The sequence below is a fragment of the Cydia fagiglandana genome, chromosome 4 (genome assembly GCF_963556715.1).
Source record: "Cydia fagiglandana chromosome 4, ilCydFagi1.1, whole genome shotgun sequence".
NCBI lineage: Eukaryota > Metazoa > Arthropoda > Insecta > Lepidoptera > Tortricidae > Cydia > Cydia fagiglandana.
The window spans coordinates 6,609,382-6,632,203 of NC_085935.1; the positions used below are offsets into that span (position 1 = coordinate 6,609,382).

A 22,822-nucleotide genomic window follows, 5' to 3' on the forward strand; every position below is an offset into this window, starting at 1 on the left:
TCCACCTACGTATTTCAATATGAAGTCTAATTTCGGTTATTTTATTTCAAATTTTAAAGTGTCGTTCGTAATTTCAAAATTAAAGTAATTCTAGTTACTCGTTTTAGTTACTTATTTTTTCCTAGGTCTCCATTTTCTACCAATGATGATGCTGGGGACTGGTTCACGATGGGAGTGTCTAAAATACTTATTTATTATTTATTTTATTTATTCAGAACACATACAGTCATACATGATACATAAGTCAGAAGTACATAATACGCACATACCTAAATCTTTCTACTAACTAAAAAGACCTGGAGGTTCTTCTAGGATGTAACTAAAAACAAAATCCATTTGTTATACCTTAAAATTACTTTAATTTTATTCATTTTCATGTGACGGAACATAATAACTTTTTAATCAATCAGCATCACATTCTTGTCATCGTTGTAACTATTGTACGTACTACCGTGTGGACACAAACAACCGGTTGTGTTTGTCACATTAACAATCAACATCGATGAATAAAGCATGTGTTGTGTGAATGACTAAATAAGAAGGGACCAGCGGGCCTACCGCGAACTACGTTCGACGTGTTGCCTCTCTGTCGCACTTGTAAATTTGTACGTAAGTGTGATAGGGAGGCAACACTTCGAACGTGGTTCGCGGTAGGCCCTCTGTTATTATAGAACGATCAAGTATCGTGTGATAGTGTGGTAGAGTAAACGAGTTCAGTACAAGTTTTAGTTGACCATATCATGTCATTCGTATAGTCACTACTTAAGGAACCCACTGATTAACAGTCCGCCGGACGGTATCGGCCTGTCAGTTAGAACAAAATTTTGACAGTTCCGAACAACTGACAGGCCGATACCGGCCGGCGGACTGTTAATCAGTGGGCCCCTTAATACTGTAACGAAGTGTAATGTGTCATTCGTGTATGTACTTAGTGACTTACGAATGAAGGTTATGAAGGTAAAAGTTATTCCTAACGAATCATTAACACTGCATTGTCATGTGCTACTAACTTTCAAGTTTATAACTTTGTAACTACCTACAACTACGAGCCTATATAATATGTCTTATTCAAATTATACTTTGGTACCTAAAACGTATGTGAAAGATCTTACTAATAGATGTTATCTACTACTTACACATTCAACTATACTTAGTGTAGTAGGTAGGTATATACATACTACACCATAAGAGAACAATATATTAGACAATATTTTAGTAATACCACTGTATATATATATATCTTTTTTGTAAATAAATACTTATGAATTGTAATATGAAAATTTCATTAAAAAAAAAGACAAAGATGACAATTAATAAATCATAATCTCTAGCTATAATAGACGATCACCGGAAACAAAATCAACTGTCTCTAAACTTTTATTCTATTAGGCACCAATTCATTTCATTTTTGACGACCATAATATTGAAATCATGTTAATTATCATACTTACCTTAACAATTAATAATGAAATTAATTTATAGACCTAAATTGAATTAATTTATAGACCTACTGTACGAAGATATCGTTATATGTACGGTCAGCCAAGAAAGTGGTCTACCACTTTTCGACTCTATCAATCAGATGATAGAGTCGAAAAGTGGTAAACCACTTTCTTGACTGACTGTACCTACATCAAAACATCAACAAATAAAAATGCAATCTGCCGAGAAAATCTAATCCAAAAAGTTAATATAATGGTTTCATAGTTTAATGGAACTCTAGCTTGCACATATGCAGTTATGCACAATGCATTAAGTGGCATGTCCGTCTTGAGCGAGCTCTTTATACCGCGACTACGCTCACCGTGGCGCCAGACATTCCAAAGATCTAAACTAAGATGGAAAACACTAGAAGTGGCCTTTGATAATCGACAGCCGCATACGGGACACGAATCTTAATCACATTTTCTTTCAATACAGTTCAATGTTTGCTGTCAATTTGAAATTTAAGGAGTTTACTTTTAATTTTAGCTCATGGTAAGTAATGTCTATTGTTGAAATGACTAATTGACTTATCCATTAGATGGCGATGTTAAAACAGATAATTCATACCGATTAAAATCTCCTACTTTTGTAGATAATTTTAGGTCTATTCCCGTGTTATTTTATTTGTGTAATTTGCTGTTCATGTAAATTCACAAATCTTATGCGATTTTTTTGCGATTATAAAATATTATAATGCGTTTACCAATCAAAACAAGGAGGTCGATTCTAAATCAGCGAGGTCGTATAAAAAATAAGACCAAAACCGAAACATGTTATTAACTCTGAATCGGGCGCAAGTTTTTTCTAAAATACCTACTTATCTTAATTCATGAACACAACTCCTCTCCATTCCATCAAAGGGATTGTCAATTGCGTCCAAGCCACATCCAGCCACCTCCGTCCGTCGCGAATGTGTGTGTGAAATGGTTATTTCAACCAGTTTCAATCTCTGCTTCATTAGCGCGGCGATTTGTGTAATTACTCGTCTAGGATACGGCCAGTGCCTTACAAGGAGCGAAGTGGAGCTTACGGAGCATTCTTGAAATGTATCGTGTATGATGAGGGTACATATAAGTGACATAGCTATGGTACAATCAGCAATACTATTCGCTTAACACCTTTGCATAGAAACTTCTAAGCAGGGGGGATATTACCTTTTCTCTGGAGCTGACTGTATTTCGATTGTCTTTGTGTGATGTGCCGTCGGAAAGATTCTTTTGAAAATTTTCCGAAAGGCACGTCAAGATTGTTTACCTTTATTTATGGCTAAAAAAACGAACTATAGTTTTAACCATTGTCTAAGGTAGGTGTTATAACGGGCTCGTACATACCGACACACCTATTGTAATACTCGTACACAAATATTAAACATACTCTACCAACCTACCATATCAACCTACGTTAGCTTGTAAACTAACGGGTTCACAATCATACGGTGTCATATACATTATATGCATACCTAACTAGCGACCCGCCCCGGCTTCCCACGGGTTAACAAATACATCTAAACCTTCCTTAAGAATCACTCTATTGATAGGTGAAAACCGCATGAACATCCGTTCAGTAGTTTTTGAGTTTATCGCGAACGAACAGACGCGGCGGGGGACTTTTTTTATGAGATATAGATGATGACACAGAATAAATAATAGTACTAGGTACAGAAGACTCACTCTCTAACAAAACGCATCTGTTACGATCAGCACAGATATGGCCGCTAGGTGACGACAGCGCCACGCGCGGCTTATGGCAAACCCCAAAATTGGGGCCGAACGGATGCACTTTTAGCTACCTGTAGGGCTGTAGCAAAGCGACGGAATCGCGGAGTGAGTCACGCCTGGTGATGATGAAATTTATGAATAACGTGTATTCTGTTTTGTTTCAGGATAAAAAGTGCAAAAACCCGTTAAATGCATTAGGAGACGAGTGGTGTCCGGGTCACAAGGAAAAAGCTCACGTCGAGACCATCGCTCGTGACGGCTTGATGTTCAGCCCAGAGTACCTGGAACAGGTGGCTGAAATTAACTCGGCGAAGGTCACTCCTCTGAAGCTTAATGGATACCGCCCAGTGAAAGGAATCCAGCAAAAGGTACATTTTTATTCTTATAGAAAATGTGTGAAATTAGGTATGATGATGGACAAAATAAGATGGTATATCCGTTTGATAAAAATGGTGGCTGCTTTATACCATTGTTGAAAAATCAATATAGAAAATGCGCATATCTCATGCACAGTTTGACAATTTTCAACCCGTTATTTAGTTCAGTGGTTTGGTTTAAGGCCGGAGAATGCTTTAAATAAAAATAACGAGACTCCAACAGTAAGCCACAATAACCTAAGTCAATTAAGTCCAGGCTTTTCTTGCAATTTTTAGTTTAGAATCTGAAATGCCTATCTACATGCTGGTAATGGTGCTATCTCGTCTCGTAAAGCCTTAATTATTATACCCGTATGTACTTGTGTTTAATGTAATTTTAATTGTCATTCTCACGTTAGAAATAATAATTATATTTTTTGTTCGCAGCCGCGTTACAACGTTTACAACACGACGCAACCGTCAGGAAAATCGAGCGTTTTTGTAAAATTAGATATGATTAACAATAAACTACAAGTTATTACAACGGTGAAAGAAGGATTTTGCTCGCAGAATTCGCCAAAGTTCGAGTATGTTTTTGTGGAAGTGGGTATAGAGGGTGTTGAGAAGAAGGCTGTGCTGAAGTATGTGGTGCCGTGCGGGTGCGGGTGCTCGGGGGAGGTGGTCCCGGCTGACCAGGAGTACTGCCACGGGTTCGGCAACTTGACCTGCGGAGCGTGCCAATGCAACGACGACAGGTGAGAGAGAGGTCGTCGATTATTCATTATTCAGCTTATTAAGGCAAACGTTCTAGTGCTAGACATGCTAATGCCCAATAGATGACACCTTGCTGTCACCTCTATTGACAATTACTCAAGTTTCAAGGTGACATGTACTGGAACTGCGTCGGGCACCAGTACGTTTTCCTTATGCTTTATGATGAGTATACCTTACACTATTATTCAAAAACCGCTTTTGGTAATATATTTTTAACGTTTTGGAGACTCTTCATCAGTTAAGTCGTGCTGCCACGATGCCCATTTTTAATCTAACCGAAAGTTTTTTTTAATAGGAAAGGAAAGTTTTGTGAGAAGAAAAACTGCCAAGACCGCGGAGATGTATCAACGTCTTGCATTGGATCTTCAAACACCAAGGTAAGTCAGTCTTTCGACGTGTTCAGTTTGATAAATCAATATCATCATCATCGTCAGAATCATCTTTTAATGACTGTGACATTTTTCATATATACGATTAACGTAGAGGAAAATGCTTACCTTTTCTCGCCTATGTATGAGTTAGTTAGCTTCAACAATGGGCGATGTTTATCCGAAGTGGAAAGGATGAAAAATGATCGCACATACTTAAGCAGATGTACCTATGCACTGCTCAGAAGATAATTTATTATTCATACATTTTGAAAAGGTCACTAATTTGTAATGTTTGCAATATTTTTAACAGGAGCAGTGCTCAGGAAACGGCGTTTGTGATGAATGCAACAAATGTCAGTGTTACGACGAACCCACAATACAAGGATCACAATATTTCGACCCAGACAATGATTGCAAAGATCTCTGCACGACCATCAACTACTCTGAGTGCCACGTTGACTGTTTAATAAGCAATACAGAAGGGCCTTGCGAAGCCTGTGGCGGCCATGATTTCATCCAGAGCTGGAATGAGACTCTGCTGGATCAGAGGGATGAATTTAATAGAAAAATGTGGGTAAATTGTAGCGTGAATTCAGAGGGCAGAATACTAGTATATTGGGCCATGAAAATTAACACATTCATCTACATGATGCGGAATGATCAGGCAGACTCTGGTGCACTCGTCAACACCGCTGGCCGAAACGGTAAGTTAGTGAATCAGCTATTTCTGATCGATAGTCAATTTAGTCATCCTCAAATTTTTTATGGTGAAAGCATAACGCTAACAACTATTAAAAGGCAGGTAACTAAGCTTATAAAATAAAAAGATTATCTAGGTGCACAGGAGGTCTAAGAACTAAAGCACTGGTGTTTAAATGTCCTTTATTTATTAGATTTTATATCGTTGTTACATAATATATAAATATATTCGATTGCTAACGACACAAAACCGAGACGCAGTTGAGAACTATAATACATGACGCCGCATATTAAATATCTATACGGAATAGCTACACTTAAAATATGACTTGCATCTTTGTAATATTCGGTTTCTTAAGGCTATTGACTTTTAACTACCTAAATATTCTGGTTCTGGGCCCTTCAAATACTTATATGCTTATGAAAGAGCGATATTACGACAGATCCAGCGTTATACTAATGTTAGGTAGTAACAGCTTCTGACACACGGATGGCATAGAAAAATGGCCATGTCATGACACAATTTTTTGCGTTATTTGTGAACAGGTCAGTACTTTTCTGATTGTAATGACTCTGAGCTCTAAAATTTAGTAAAATATGTTGTAAATGGGAAGCCGAATACGCTATGCCTGTTCTATTTCACGACATACATACCTATAGTTAATGTCATCGTAAGTAGACACAGCTGCGTTTCGTCATAAATATGAGAAGCTAAATAAACAATTGAAACCAATGTCGTCTGCGTCCTAAAACAATAATCAAGTGTCTGACGAAAAATTTCATCCCAACTTATTTCTAAACAAGTCAATAATAGTACATTATTGTCGAGGCTCGGAAGTAGCTACTTGCAGGCTGAGGATTCGTTTTAAACGGACGACCTTGGGAGTCCGTTTAATTGAATCCGAAGCCAGCAAGTAGCCTTCCAGCCGAGTCATATATAGTGCTTTTCTCAAAAATGGTGCAAGAAATATAAATATCATAGAAATATTTTACAAAAGCAACATTCTTACGCATATATTTTCACAGAACAAAGCCCTTGCCGCCTTTTTATTTTTTTTAATAAAAAACATAGAAGTGTATTTTTCTGCCGAAAATACGCCAACCTATTTGAGACAGATAAATAGTCGCGGTACTAATCATCTGTTTGGCTGTTTAATGGGCATGTGCCTTCATTTGATATGGCCATTTCAACTTTTAAAAAGTTTGGAACTCGACAAATAATGGAATTTGTATGCAACATTGCAGTCCTAAAATCGAGACTGCAATGTTTTTAACTTTTTAATTTTTGACTGACCATAAACTCCGCGCTTCGCGACCTATTTTTTAGATGGCAAAGTCGACTTTGCCGTCCATTTTTGAGAAAAAGTATTTGCTTATATCATAACACAAGTTAACATAGGTAAGTTTAATATATTAAACTTATGTTTAATATATTAAACTTATGTTTCGATGCTAGGATATCACTACCGCTTGACAGCAGATACCGAGAAATAATCCATGTGCCGAACTCGAGACGGTTCCGTGAAATACCTATAACCAAACTAAATTAAGCCTCTAGATAACCAATACTCGTGACCCAGCTGGTAACCAACTAATAACCAGTCTCCATCTTCCAGTTGTTGAGGGTTTTTAATTAGCATTTGCAGGCTGTAGGCCCAACTGCATGATAAATAACAGAGCAAAACATCTGCCTGCCGCTGTAGCAATTAAAATAGGATAAACACAACCCTGAACTCTTTAGGCGTCCCAAATGAAGGCAGAGTAGGCGACTTAATTTGTCATCTTTCTGGCTAAAGGTATTTCTGTCGCACTTACCAATGTACAAAACAGCATTTAAAACGTCTGATATATTTTCAGTGACGATCCCAGTGGTGATCGGATTAATAGCCGCGATAGCGGCAGCAGTAGCCGCCGCTGTCGGCTACGTCATGTGGAAGGGACAGGGGGCGCTGCCCGCGGCTGGCTCGAACTACGCCAACATCGAGCCTGAAGACAGTGTAGGAGTCAACCCGTTGTACAAGCCCCCGACGTCATCGTTCAAGAACCCCATGTATGCTGCGAAGTCTTAATGGTGAGTTTTTTTTACTCATTTGTAATTTTTCTTCATTTCGGGTCCATATTAAAATTGGACTCAACTATGGACAGCCAACTGAAGCCTTTCGCTTACATCCCGGCACACAAGTTCTAAGATGTGATGCCGTAATATTTTAAAGGAAAGATGCAGGGGTTTCTTTGATCTGTGAAATATCTTTAATAGTCTTTATAATTCAAGAGCAGCACTTGTGCTTGACTAATGAGTGCCCAGTCACTGCCATTCCTGTCATTTCAACAGTCTATCTCTGATTCTACCTTTTATAACATAATTCAGATAGGCAGTAAAACACCGTTCCCTAACAATTTTTACGACTGTCAATTAAGTATGACTAATATCTCCACTCTACAAGGAAAATATTCTTTCAAACATAAAGATACATTGAAAGTTTACGACTAGGCCGGTGAATGGCCCGTGCACTGTACACAGGGATATCTTTTATCAAACGAACGAATTATTGTTCGCGATATCGCAGTGTGGCCTTGCCGTTTCATGAACTATACTGTATAAACCCTTCACTAGATTCTTGCGTTATTAAATTATGAAATATCATATTATACTATTTCCATTGCTACCAATAGAGCAATATTTAATTACCTATAATAATAACTTAAGCTTTCTACACAAAGAACCTCAGAGAAACAAGAAAGAAAAAGTGGCAACCAGGGTGTCATTGTTTTACTATATAATTATGTTGCGAATTGAGAATGTCTGCACACTTAAGAAAATATTTATTATACCATTTTTCTAAACCAAGCAATATTACTGATAGGTAGCATTTAGGCTGTATAAGCAGATGCTTCAGTAACTACTAATCCTACTACATATATAGGTACGTAGTAGGTAGAAATATGCCACTATTCATAACAGTTATTATTACTTATTGATTCAAGTGATAATTCAAAATTTAAATAGAATACTGGCTGCCCACGCGTACAGGAAGGATGACTACAAATGCTACAATCTGTCAGGCATTTGTATCATCTTATGCCGCCTAAAGGCAATAATGGTTCTAATGCCTTTTGTATTAAAACAAGTATTGCCTTGAACACTGAACAGCAATGATAGTGATGCAGTGGTTATTTTCGTCGCGCAAAACCGAGTGCTAACAGAAATATCCCTTTCGTTTGACAATGAAAAATTGAGTTACGAATTAACCTCTACACAACGATTTATACATACATACATTTCGATAGTGCCAGTAATGTTTAAGTTCTGTTGGGAGAGTCAGTCTTTGAGATCGAAAATCTGTGGAACTGTCAGTGATATATATTTACGAGTAAGTATATAAAATAATCCAACAATACAATCTATGGATATCTAATATAATGGGTGAAGTTGATTTTACGAACGTCGTATGCCCATCACAAATATATTATGTAGGTGGTAGAAAAAGTGCATGTTTACTTGCCGTGCAGGCTCCGATCTCTTGGGGCAGTATAACGCTTAATTGCTATAAAACAGGAATGTCCGAGAAATACGTTGCGCGTACGTCGTTATCGATATAATTTATAACACGTTATAAATCAATTTACTGCAGACACGCCGATAAGGCTTAAATGTCACTACTGTGTCACCACTCTGCGAGGTTTGTGCTTACGTACTATCTAGCATCTTGGTAGGTACCTTATAAGGTACTCATGAATATAGATAGCATGACAAAAGGTAAAGTATCACGTGGCATACCCCTAATTAAGGCGCACTACACACGAGCTGAACTTACTTATCAGAAATCAGCACCGGAATCTCTGAGTCAGAATCAAGAAGTAATTTCAGATGTTCCGTAACCATAGGAGATTCCAGTCCTAAATTTCTGATAAATTCAGCTCTTGTGATATGCCTGTCCCCTTATATCACTGACACGATGAGGTACATTTAATTTTAAAATTTCCAACCAACGAATGAGATGTTCAAGAAGCAGACTGATATCTGTAAAAGAAATTAACTAGGATTTTAGCGATATAAATGCTATTAGAGCAACCATTAAAATAAGTATGTTACACTCTAACTTAGCTTTAAACATAAAATTTTGTTAAGTAGGTACTTAATAACTCTTACATTTCGAAACGCAGACAAAAGATCCGAAACGTTCCAAAGTGCGTAACATTTTACATATTTTACAATTTCATTGATCTACCTGCAATGCTGTACCCTATACTTACCTACACTAAGTAAACTACGCGTATTCTCCTGTGGTAAAGGCAAAAACCAAATCGGGCTGCGAAGAAATACGAAAGACTTTTAATTTAAAGAAGTCAAAAAAATTACTCTTCGGTGTGTCGGAAACTTGGAGAATTCGGCCGCTTTCCTTAAAAGGCAATTGCAGGTGCAAAATGTGCTCATTTAGCAGGACCATGTCAATAAGCACTGTACCTACCCAACAGCTACATAGCTGACCACTGATGGAGCTTATATGTCTTTGTAATAAGGTAGATAAACGAAATGTCAGTTAATATCGTGTACGATGGAATCTCTCAGACTGACCACTAATGAGCATTTAGGTAGCATTCGTTATACATGTCATTAACATCGTTTTCGAACTTAAGTACCTATGAGCAAGTGTTGTCATTTTATTTAAAAATAATTATTTCTTTCATTGCAGTAAATTCTGTCAATTTTAAAGTATATTGTCAGTAGTTTATATTGTCAGTACTTTGATACTAGGTGCAGCTTTCATTCGCATCGCAATCATACTATGATAAAAACACAATTACTTCATTAATTTCTAATCATCTGACCTGATATGCCTGACCCTTCCTTTCCGTCATTATTTTGACAGTTTGATAATTTAAAAGGCCGTTTGTTGTCACTTTAGGTAGAGTTTGAGCGGAAATAGAAGAGTCGTGAAATGTAGGGGCTTTACATTCCACGACTCTTCTCTTTCCGCACAGACTCTACCTAGGCTTTTACTGAATGCTATAGGTAAATAAAACATTATTGTGAATAAGACGACCGGGTCTGGCCTAGTGGGTAGTAACCCTGCCTATGAAGCCGATGGTCCCGGGTTCGAATCCTGGTAAGGGCATTTATTTGTATGATGATACAGATATTTGTTCCTGAGTCATGGTTGTTTTCTATGTATTTAAGTATTTCTATATTATGTATATCGTGGTCTGAATACCCACAACACAAGCTTTCTTGAGCTTACCGTGGGGCTTAGTCAATTTCTGTAAAAATGTTCTATAAAAAAAAAGTTTGTTTTCATATTTTAAACAAAAGAATGACAACTTTAGGCTCCTAAGTCAACGCAAATCTGACGCAAGCAGGCAAAATTACATTCTCATTAAGGTAAGTAGGTACCGACTTTAACCGTCTTTAGTAGCTCATTTAGCGGATCAAAAACAAATTACAATGCAAGTGATTGCCAGCGACCGGATAACTGTCGCCTTATATCATTATTAGTGGCCTTGGGGTCAGTGGCCCGTCGAAAATTGACCTCATACCCTAAGTGTTGCTTCCGCGATAACGTTAACTCGATATGGCTGTAAATAACTTTATTTGTCAGGCGAGAATAAAGACAAATGACGGATATACTTAATTTATCGATGTTTTTTTTTATCTACAATAAGGGCCCGAGTCGGATTTTGAAATAGAAATCTATTAGATATCATTTAAACATCAGCCAGATACTATAACGATATGTTTAAGATCTAACCTGTCAAATTTGACATTTGCGCGATTCTGGAGATACTCTTGAACGATTTCCACAGGATATGACTTAGAGATCCAATTCACATAGGCCCAGTTGAACTTTGTAATAACCTACTTTTTTAATACAGGATTCACATCTAATAGATTTCTTACGCTATCTAACGTAAAAGTGACATTGGTTGCCCGAATTGCCCTGCAAAAGAGAAGTTGTTTAGTTGATATCTAAACTATAACGTATGTAGAATGGATCTAGTACATGTCGTCTCTTATAAATATCTTGAAGTTCGAATACGGCAGTAAGGCTCTAAAATATTGAGTAAATCAGTCAGTGCTTGAGTGGAGGAAAGGAGGGGAGGCCTTTGCCCAGCAGTGGGGCACTAAATTAGACTAACAAAAAAATTGAGTAAATAATGCATCTTGTCATTGAAATGCAGTTAAGTCAGGTAACTGAACTATATTTAATAATAGTTACAGAATATAGTATTTATAGGTACTTAGTACGCGTATAGGTATTCGTCTTAACTGGGCAATAAACTGATGAATCAATAATTAATGAAAGGAATAAGGGTTGGTACCTAAATATAGGCTTTGTTAATACATCTAAGGTATTGCCCTCAAATTTATTTAACAACCGACTACTTTTTTAACCGACGACAGTTTTTTTTAATGGGAAGCACGTCGGTAACCAATTCCGTTAGTCGTTTAATCGGCATAACCATTTATATTTTTCCTATGTCGAGACTTATCGTGGCCTTTGCAAATTACTTTTCTAAAACCACAAAATAGGTACGAGTATTTTAACCTTAAATTGTTAAGTTATTTTAGCATTACAATGGCGCTTAACCGCATAAAATAGGGCTAATCACAATTTACAGGATTTATTACCACTCATTTATAATTTACTAACAAGTACTTTGACTGTAAAGATTTATTTGGAGTTCAAACAACTATCAGCATGATTTATTACTTTATTAGCTACAGCCCAGTACAATTGTTGTTTCATAATAACAATAATCTTCAATCTTCACAAATACCAACACATGGATAGACTCGTTAAGCACATTCATTATGTTATTATTTAATGTTGCATCATAAGTACTATCACAATCGGAGAGAGGTCGCATCAAGAAGGCACGTACGTCGTACAAGCATCGAACCATAGACAAAGAATATAGGTACCGGGTGTGGCCTGTAACATGAGCAAAAAAATTAACTTTAGGCTGTACTCCTCATAATGACCAACATTTGTTCAGCGACTTTTAAAAATAACTTGTGATTTGATTTTTAATACACTTTAAAGTTTATTCTAAGACGTAATGTATTGCGAATTTTGTTATGTTTAAGGCGTGACGAGCAACGTCAATCACAATGATATGGCGTGGCGATGGCGTCCATTGAAGATAATATTTATTTTGTATGAAAAATAGGGAGTCTAAATCTAGGGAGTGTTTAGTATAAGTTTTTATTTTGTGTTTGTGCTTACGAATAAAATTATTTCTATTCTATTCTATTCTAAATACTTCGTAATTTTTAAAAGTTGTTGAACAAAAGTGTCACCGTTTGAGGAGTACAATCTATGTTTTAATTATTTGCTCATGTTACAGGCCACACCCGGTATAAACAATGACGGATTAGATAGCAATAAACCAGCCTTAAAAATATGTGTCGAACAGCACAAAAAGTGACCTTGTAGCCATTGGTACTTACGTCGTAATTTATTTTTATTTATTTATTTTATTGAGAAGTTCAACAGCGTTTACATTAAATAATATACAAAAAACATGAGAACTTATAGCATAGCCAATAACAGAACTTCCTGGAATTTATACATAATAAAAAATCATCTGTGGGTAGACTTGTAACTTGTGCTGTACAAGAATTGTAAATATAACTTAATTTGTAAGTATTTAAGGTACAAGGAAAAAGGAGAATAATTTAATATTAACTGTAAACTGGAAAAAAATCCTAAAATAGTAGGTATAGCTCTAATTTTGCGTAAACAATAAATAAAAAATAGTAACTACAATAAAAATACATACAGTACCTACATAAACGAGCGAATCTATTAGTTTGTATGCATTTATTGGAATTTATGTGTTCGTGTGTGGGTGTGGGTGTGTGTGTGTGTGTGTGTGTGTGTGTGTGTGTGTGTGTGTGTGTGTGTGTGTGTGTATGTGTGTAAGTGGGTGTGATAGTGCGTGACTACCAGGAAAGTTGCGTTGCGTCGCATTTACATTAAAACATCGTTGCCAACATCCCAAGCCCCAATAGCCCTAAGGTATCTTTTTACGTGATACTACATGCACAAGTACCTACAGGGATTGTGGTGATTGATTAGTATTTTATAGCGACGATCATATTACTCAATAAATGAGATAAATCTACTGTAAAAAGTAATCCAAATAGTTAAGTACATTAACGATGTTTTTTATACACAATGTGTAGTACGATGTTTTTTTTATACACAATATGTAAAGTACCTAGTTAAAATCAAAATAGCTTTTCACGTAAGTAGGTACGTTTGTATCGTTTGTGAATAATATATTTTTAGCCTACTTTGGTGCCCCACTGCTGGGCAAAGGCCTCCCCTCCACTTACATTACATATTATTATACTTAGTACATATACTTAAGGTACGCAAGCAATCAAACAGGCAACTCATACCCCGATTTCCCTCCATTAACCGAGAATAAGGTAGGTACTACCGAGATAAAAAGCTCTACTACAAGTTGACAAATTTACAGAAAATATGTACTACGGATAATACCATCATTAGTCACTATTAAAATGTATAAGTTATTCGCAACCAAGGCGCCAGAATCGTTATGGTAAATTATTCGCCTAGGTGCCTATTAGAAGTTATAATCCGGTATCAGCTCATGACTTTTAATAGAACAACTCCTGTCCGACCGATAAGGCGATATGCGCACGGACATTGAGTAATTGTATATAAACAGCGACTTATTACACACTTTATAATGATAGAATAGTTGCATATCGGTCACCGTAAGCTCTGTTATACCGTCATCGAGGAAGACGACGTAAATCGATGAGTAGGTTCGAGTAAGTAGTGAAGCTTAAACGACAATTATATATGTATAGATAATAGAATATTATTATAAAACTTCACAAAACACAGTAGCCGAAATTGGCCATGTTTTTTTTAGCAAGTACCTATACCGCTCTTTAGAAATCACAAGGAATTTTGAAACATATAAACTTAATTAACATTAGGGTAACATTCCATTTCTGATTCTTTCTGAACGCGTCGATGTAATGTCAATTTCCATAGTAAAATGAACAGTAAGTAGTGCAGCTGTCGTTGGAAATATTAGACAGACGCCTTTAGTATTTAATTTAACTATTTGAAACAAATAAATATTTAAAAAAACCTAACAGTAAACTAATCCGAAAAGTAATAAATAATACATATAAAGTAGGTACTATATCATTGGTCGATAAAACAACTACCGCAGTCCGCAACCAGTCAAATTAAACGAATTAACATACAACCCAAATGCAGCCTCATCTCCGTTGAGGGCCTGATAAAACAGATTGACATCATATTACACGACTAAAGTTTCCATTTGCTTGGAACCCGAAATACTGGCTGCCCTATTATAGCTCTACTTTCCTATCAACTAACGAATTGAGAAACAGACTTTGGAGTTTAATTGATTTAATAATTGTCAATTTAGGCCACTTTGGGAGAAGATTGAAATATATTGTATATCTCATCATCATTAACGATTTCTTAATGTTCCTTTAAATCATGATTACGGCCTAAAAAAATAATGTCTACCGAATTCAATCCAAAATATATGAGGATTATGAGGCCACCTGTGTGAGGATCCTATTCAATAAAAGAATAATAAAAAAATAACATTCAGTATAAAGTAGGTACCTACCTACTTAGCACCACTTGCACCAACCCACTAACCCGGGGTCAACCGGCTAAACCGTTAACCCAGTGCCAAATTGTACTGGTAACCCTGGTAACTCCAGGTTTAACCGATTAATCCCAGGTTATAGTTCGTTTTTTTTAGCATTAGAAAGAATTCCGCAGAAGCAAGCGTGCAGTTTTTATTAGGCTCGTTAATTGTTAATAATTATTGAATTATCTAATGTAGCATGGCCAATACATATAATTTACTTCAAATTGTTACCGCTAAAAGTGCCAGATTTAGAACCACAAGCGAACTTCTGCGAAGTTCTTTCTAATGCTAAAAAAAACGGACTATAGTGAATGGTGTAAGGTGTTAGTGAACAAGTAAGTTAATCAAGGTTTTTTCTGCTCTGTTGGTAACTAGGTACTGCAATAAAACAATGTGTGGCAGAATCATTTCGAAACACATATTTATCTTCTTCTTCTTCCTCGGGTCCGCTTGACAACTAATCCCATGATTTGACGTAGGCACTAGTTTTTACGAAAGCGACTGCCATCTGACCTTCCAACCCAGAGGGGAAACTAGGCCTTATTGGGATTAATCCGGATTAATCGAAACATATATTTATATTTTTATATAATTACTCGTAATTACTTGAGCGACATTGCGCATTGTGACTGAAACACCCTGTGCAATTATGGTTTCACCTGAAATCACTTACCTAAATAGGTACCTTGGATAAAAATTGACCCTATTTCATCATAAACGTGAACACAGCCTAACATTAATGGCTATAATGATTAATGGGTTCCATGATTACGTCTACGATGGATCGGACAGTTAAATCGAACCAGCTCTAAATACCGTGGTAAAAAATATACCAAACTGGTACCCCGTACCATTCATGTGGTTATACATGTTTTAGATGGCTATATGGACAAAATATATACCGACCTCTGTACTTGATTGGATGGTAATATTAAATTTAAGAGTACTTATAGCCAATTGATTTAGCCTTGATTATTATCACATAAGGCAAAAGACAGCTAAATACAGCCTTATAAATTAAACTGAATTTAAACAAAAGTAGCGTCTATTTTTAAATAAATACCATTGTTTATATGTATGTAAAGTGTAATTATAACGTCTTTGAATGAGATTTGATGTCTGGATAATCGTAGAATTCGTAGATGATTCTAATTACAGTAAATGTCTCTCTAATAACAGTAACAACTCTGCCTAAATATTAGAAAAACACAGTGAGTTAAATACAGCATAATTACTTTAATCATAAAGGTTGAAAATTACACTAAATGTCTATGTACCTATTACAACAGGTATGAGAAACCCCATGTTACACACATCTCAGCCTTACTTACGTAATATTATGAATATTATGATTCATTGAATACGTACAGTCCAGGTTTAAAAAATATGATGTTTATACCCATATATGACTAAAACTGGTGAAAAACGTCAGCACGAACGGGATACTAACAAGACAACGCAATAACGAATAACACTCGTTTTCCTGGTTGATTTACGTCGTCAATAAAATACCTTGTTATTCCAAGAAAGGAATTCCCTTTATTGGTTCTTTGTGCTTGATTCACGGAACCTAGACGTAAGAAATTTATAAGTATCATTTTAAATAAATATGTAGATATATACTTTTTTCTCAAATCAAAAGTTAAGGACATCAACTGACTATCACATACCATTTTTGCAATAAGGTCTACGATTGTTAGTTTACACTGAACAGTGTGGACGATGGTTTAATAAGTTAATAAACATTGAAAAATTATAGCTTCTTAATGGCAACACCTAAATAACTATTCCATTTGTGGACGATATTAGACCGTATAAAGCAGTAAACGTGAAAGTCTGGGACCGCACACGGATAGTCGACGAGGCCGCGAGATTGTCGGTGCTGCCGGCCTAGGCAAGGTTACAATCGCTATCGTTTCGACAACGAAAACCATTATGTCTCTCTATCACACTTCTATAGTTATTAGTGCGACAGTGACAGTTGCGTTTCGATCGCTACGGAGCGTAAGCGATCGGCATCTAGGCTACGCGGCCTGTATTGCCTAATTTACATTTCTCAACAGATTGATACCATAACTCATAAAATAGGCTGAAACTGGACACTTGTAGGAACGAGGAGCCTCATCATAACATTTTACCACAAGGGAAAACAATTTGTACAGAAATTATGTAGTACTTTACTACAAGTTCCCGATTCAGATCTTATCTGGAGTATTATTCAAGAATACCAGACTTCAAACTGAGCTGAGGTATACATTTTATCGTACGAGTTTCAGGCTAAGTAGTTTCTAAAAAACGTAAGTTCTATAAGTAAGCACGACTCTACTTGTGTGTAGCTGTAGATTATTTTGTTACAGATCTTTAGATTACGATTTCGAATTATAACATGTCTTAAGATCTTGTTCAAACTACTAATAAAAAATCTGACTACCGATGGTTAGATCGGTACCGAGAAATCATTGAATCACCGCTCCGAATTTGGGGCACAATAGGTACCTATATACATTGATTTGTCACCATTCGCGTCACTCCTGCGATATCATGCTGTAATTCAGAAAACCTTTACTGGCGGAAGCATCATATATGTCATTCAACAAACATTAACTGTTCGTTGTATGCTCAAGGTGTCACTTTTTAGGTAATTAAGTACAGACCCTAGCATTCTCGCGCCCGAGTCCATACTAGAAGTCGCGCAAAATGTATAGTTGCGCGCGAGAACGCAACTCATGCTAACAAATCTAATATAGCTAATGCTAGTAATTAAGAGCATGAAACATTGATGATACGAGATTCCAACACAAGTATCTGAGGCTTCTCATTTTAAGAGCATTAGATATTTGAAAAATGGCCCTCTTTATAGCACCTAATCTCAATTTAGTAAATTAATTCCGATATAATGTGGCATGCACCAAATGAATCCAATATTTTCCAGTTATTGAGTGACAAACGGCCTGTCGTGAACATTTCCATACTGGACAACAACTATAATGCATGGCTGATCTATGTTAATCGACCCATAAAGTGTGAACATGGTATCTTATGCTCAAAGCTCATTATATATTTTCTTAGTTTTAGCCCACACGACGCAATATGAAATTCTCGTATACTACGAGTAGTAGGTATATGGACATTTCTAATTAAATCGTGTTTCACTGTGATTGTTAAAAATCACTAATACTCGCATGAAAAGTACGTTCGGCATAGTACAAGTATGTACTATCGAGCAGTTATCAGTTGGCGGCTACGAATTACAAATGTGACCGGTAAAGGAGATTTTTTTACTATTTTTTTTTAAACATATCTTTATCATTCGGCATTAGTCTAATATTTTCAGTGTGGGTACTGTGGGTTGTATTAATACTAGATCGAACTAAAATAATTCAAAACTTATAATAAAAAAAGGGCATGACAGCTTGATAATACAATGGCTTTGTAACATAATATAAGCACAAAAAGTTAGGTACATACGTAATATGCCTATAGATATTATAATATAGGCAAACTCAACTTGTTTAACGCCGAAGATTAAATTTCGATACGGGCTGCTGTAAAGGTTACAAAAGCCAAAGAAAACGATTAATCAGACCGATGTTTTTGTAATTGAATAACTTGATTACTCAACGAGCCCGGTAGTTACCGATAATAGCCAGGATTTATATACTAGCCAGTATTGATTTATGGCTATCATATATGCTATAGGTACATACAAACTTGTGTAGGGCTTTATAGCATGTCCGTATGTTTAATCAGTAGCTTGTATTGTATTATTTAATTAGCTGTTCGAATGAACAAAGGCATGTTTGATGGGTGAGATAGTAAAAGTGGTAGGTATTACTATTAGTATGGACTTAGCTTGTTAATAAAGGTTGCGTAAAGCTAAGCGAGAAATGTGCAGGAAATGTCTAGTTTATAGACAATATATAATATCGGAATATCGTTTTATAACGTAATATAATTTAAGATTTACTACATGAATCTTGGCTTCAAATGTTTACAACTGGTAGAGTCTAGTACCCAAGTAGACTCTACCAGCTGTAAACAGTTGTACTAGTCTAGTAGGCTACCAGTATACCTAAACGATCATATTAGTATGATCATAGTGATCATACTAATATGAATATGAAAAATAATATGAAGTGTCAGATTACTAGTAATTAAGTGCAGGTACTTACATGTTTAAATTACTACACTATATTTTTGATCATAAGGGGGCCCACTGATTAACAGTCCGCCGGGCGGTATTGGCCTGTCAGTTAGAACAAAATTTTGACAGTTCCGAACAATTGACAGGCCGATACCGTCCAGCGGACTGTTAATCAGAGGGCCCCTTAAGTCAGACTGGAAGAAAATTCACAATTCATGCCAAAGGATGCAACAACCTGCGGCCTAATATTAACCGCATACTACTTAAGTGATCGTGACTGACTCAATAAGGTCAGAGATTATTGAATTACCTACCGGCAATTAACTGGGCTAATTCTGTAGAAAACGAATGCTGTTCAATTCAGATGATTGAGTGAATCGACAATAATTGACGACTATTCAAACGTGTCGTGCGCAAAATATCTGAAATTACGGTCGGTTCATATTTTAAAGCATTTAGTAAGGTGGTACTAGTGCTTGACATGCTAATGCCCAATAGATGACAGCCTGCTGTCACCTCTATTGACAATGACTTAAGTTTCAAGATGAAGTCTGTCATTTTCTGTACAAAACAGTCTGCCGATTTTTGCGGGAGGAGCACGTCAAATGTATGGCTATATTTGTAGATAGATTTCAGTCCAAACAAAAGTAAATATGCACAATTGTGCAAGGTTTTCGGCAAAGGGGTTAAGTTCTTAAAGGCGACTCCAGTTATTAAATGCCTAAGGTTAATACTCGTATACCTATGTTTGCAATATTTTCTATTTCATAACAAATGAAGTTTATAAATAATATTGAACTGAATGAAAACGTTCTGTCTGTGAATGAAAACGGCCATGATTGTCTAAAATCAAAACAATCCTTGGTACAATGCCTCAAGGGCCTATTTTAGATTTATGCTAGTTATTATTAATTTATTTTAGTATTATCACTGTATAAATAAACAATTTAGATCAAATAGAATAATGCGGAATAGTCTCGCTATGTTTATGAAGATAATGGAACAAGCCTTTGAATAGATGCAACTATAAACAAATACAACTGCAGGAAAAGTTGCACTACGTCCATCTAACTGTACATCGATAAAGTGTACCTATGTAATCTAAACATGGGTACATCTAAACGGACACCTCAGAAATTTTCATCTATAAGTACCCGTTATTTATACAGGCAAAATAATACTCAGATAAGCATTTCAAATTATGTCCGGATCATCGCTAATACTACATTTATATTCAAACAATAGCTTGAGTCATAAGGCATCGGGCAATCCAAAAGCAATTTACCACTACGTGGCATGCAGAATCAATTGCCAATATCCACTGGCAAGAATTACTAATGTACTTTTACAACGGTATATGTTAAAAGTACCTATACATAGTCCGACAGCTGTTGTTACTAATATAACTGACTAACTATATCGTTAAAAAAATTACTTGTTTTTAGTCTAAACAACTGTACCTATGAATCAGTGTTTGAAACAAAAACAAAGTAAATATTTCGATTCCAAAAACTAACGCTAATAAAAAAGGAACATTTAAAAGAAGCGCTTTATAGCGTTCAATTGTTTTTCGTTACAAGGAAAACGTAAAATAAATTAACTGTACTTTTCGTATTAGGTGTTCCTGGTAGTGTGGCAGGTAATTAACCTTATTATTCGGTTTAGGTACTTACCTATTTAAAGTTAGTTTTATTCGTTATTACATTACCTAGTTTTATTAATTCAACACATATGTTAATACTTATGTTAATATTGTATGTATGTGCTAGGTATTCAAAGTGATCCTAAACTCACATACTTATATTAAAGTTTCTAATGTAATCAGCCCGCAAATACGAGCCTGCAAAAATTTACCTCGCAATACACATATTAAGGTGACTTTAATGCCATAACAAGTAGATAAATAGATCGATCCAATATTCATTTTAAAACTAGTGTTCTGAATGAAACTTCAAGTGCGTTTAATTTTGCGTTGTCTCTTTTGTTTTGTAATGCGAAATATAGATCCAGCTGCACTGCGTATCGGGCACTTGATGTTGGTGTACATTAGTACCGCGATAAAAGGTCACGAGCGCCGGCGCAGGATGTCTTATAATGGAATGTCTGTCCGTCTGTGGCAAATTGCTTGGAGTTAGCGAGTTACCCACTACTAAACTTACCTACATATAAGGCAAAGACGTAGTGAATATAAATCTCAAATGAAATAAAAAATCGGTCAGGGCATATTTGTATTTAATTTTCTTTTATATCTTGCATTAGTAGTTTGAGTTGGGAGCCTCAGAAAGACATAGATTTCTAAAGATAATGTTTATCTTTAGAGCGTTTTGAGGAAACACATGTGCAATGTACCTAAATAATTACCTAATTCCTTAATGGGGTTAATAATTAGGAAACTTCCCACAATAATAGGGTAAGTCCAAAAGAATCAGCTAATCGTATGAGCTTACTTAGGTATGTCTCACGGCATGACGACTGACTACGACTGACTATTCATATTTCATCTTAAGCCCAGTTTATAGGAATTGTAAATATATGTAACTCTTTTTGTCTAAATTTTAATTATTACTTGCTTGTTAGTCATACTGTTAGGTGGAAACGTGTGGAAATGTACATAAAGTCGATCTCACCAAAATCCCTTGATATCGCGCTGAGAAGATAAGAATGTGATTAAATCACTTAATGTCACGTCCCTTGCGTAATTGAATAAATTCATGAGCTTTATTTCTTCTGCTCTTGATAAAACAATGGTATTAACTAGCATAACGAGTTTTTTGTAGCCCGTTCACGCGAAACATTGACCCCGTTCTTCGCAAAAAATGACCAATATTGATACTTGAACTAGTTTGCAAAGAGAACAGACGCGCCAGTTTTCGCATCCCTGCGCTGATTGAAATCAAAGAATTGAAAGAGAAAGTTGTTCGTTATGTATTTATCGATGAACAATCTTCGTCATGTTCTAAAAGCAAAGACTAACAGTACCCATTCAGCGCGACCTCTACAGAGTTGACTCACATCGCGTCACGTAGGTATAATACAACCTCCATGACTCACACTCAGGCACGCGCTCTTCTCATATATTAATGTTTTCTTTTCTTTGCCATAGGTGTTACCTGCTTGAATCATCGACCGAGGGGCCCGAGGTTCCGGATCTGAGCATCGCTAACGGTTACTCCTTAGCTTCGGAACAAACGAAGATCTCGTTCGTTCATCGTCTGGATTTCACCCTCAGCAATTCCACTGCCTGTGATCGACGCTATAATAAAAACAAATGAACTCGTCCGGTGTTCGTGTCACAAATGTGCTCATATTTAGTGTTAGGTTATTATAGGTCATATTACGAGCGTGTAAAGTGCACTGTTACAGGTGAAGCAACTGTATTGTTATGATTAGTGCTAGATCGTAGTGTAGTACTAAGTACGTGCTATATATATTTCTGTGATATTTTAAGTAAGATGGTATGAGTCACCATATTTGTGTTTCGAAGTTACGTAAATACTCGAATCAAAATCCGGATATTGATTCGAAATTTGTCTGGTATCAATTCATGTAACGATACATCTACCTGATCAACCTTTCAAAATAATTATAATTTCGTTG

General features: G+C 36.1%; 1 protein-coding gene across 1 annotated transcript in view; it reads left to right on the top strand.

The window, feature by feature from the left end:
- The window catches only part of LOC134663518 (integrin beta-6-like), a 32,677-nt gene extending 10,059 nt beyond the window's left edge, over positions 1-22,618 (top strand). The window contains exons 2-7 of the mRNA XM_063519910.1: positions 3,368-3,571; positions 4,007-4,314; positions 4,629-4,710; positions 5,015-5,408; positions 7,261-7,474; positions 22,329-22,618. Coding sequence (XP_063375980.1) covers positions 3,368-3,571; positions 4,007-4,314; positions 4,629-4,710; positions 5,015-5,408; positions 7,261-7,472 — 1,200 coding nt within the window. The 3' untranslated portion in view covers positions 7,473-7,474; positions 22,329-22,618. The remainder of the gene's footprint in view (positions 1-3,367; positions 3,572-4,006; positions 4,315-4,628; positions 4,711-5,014; positions 5,409-7,260; positions 7,475-22,328) is intronic.
- Positions 22,619-22,822: the final 204 nt, after the last annotated feature.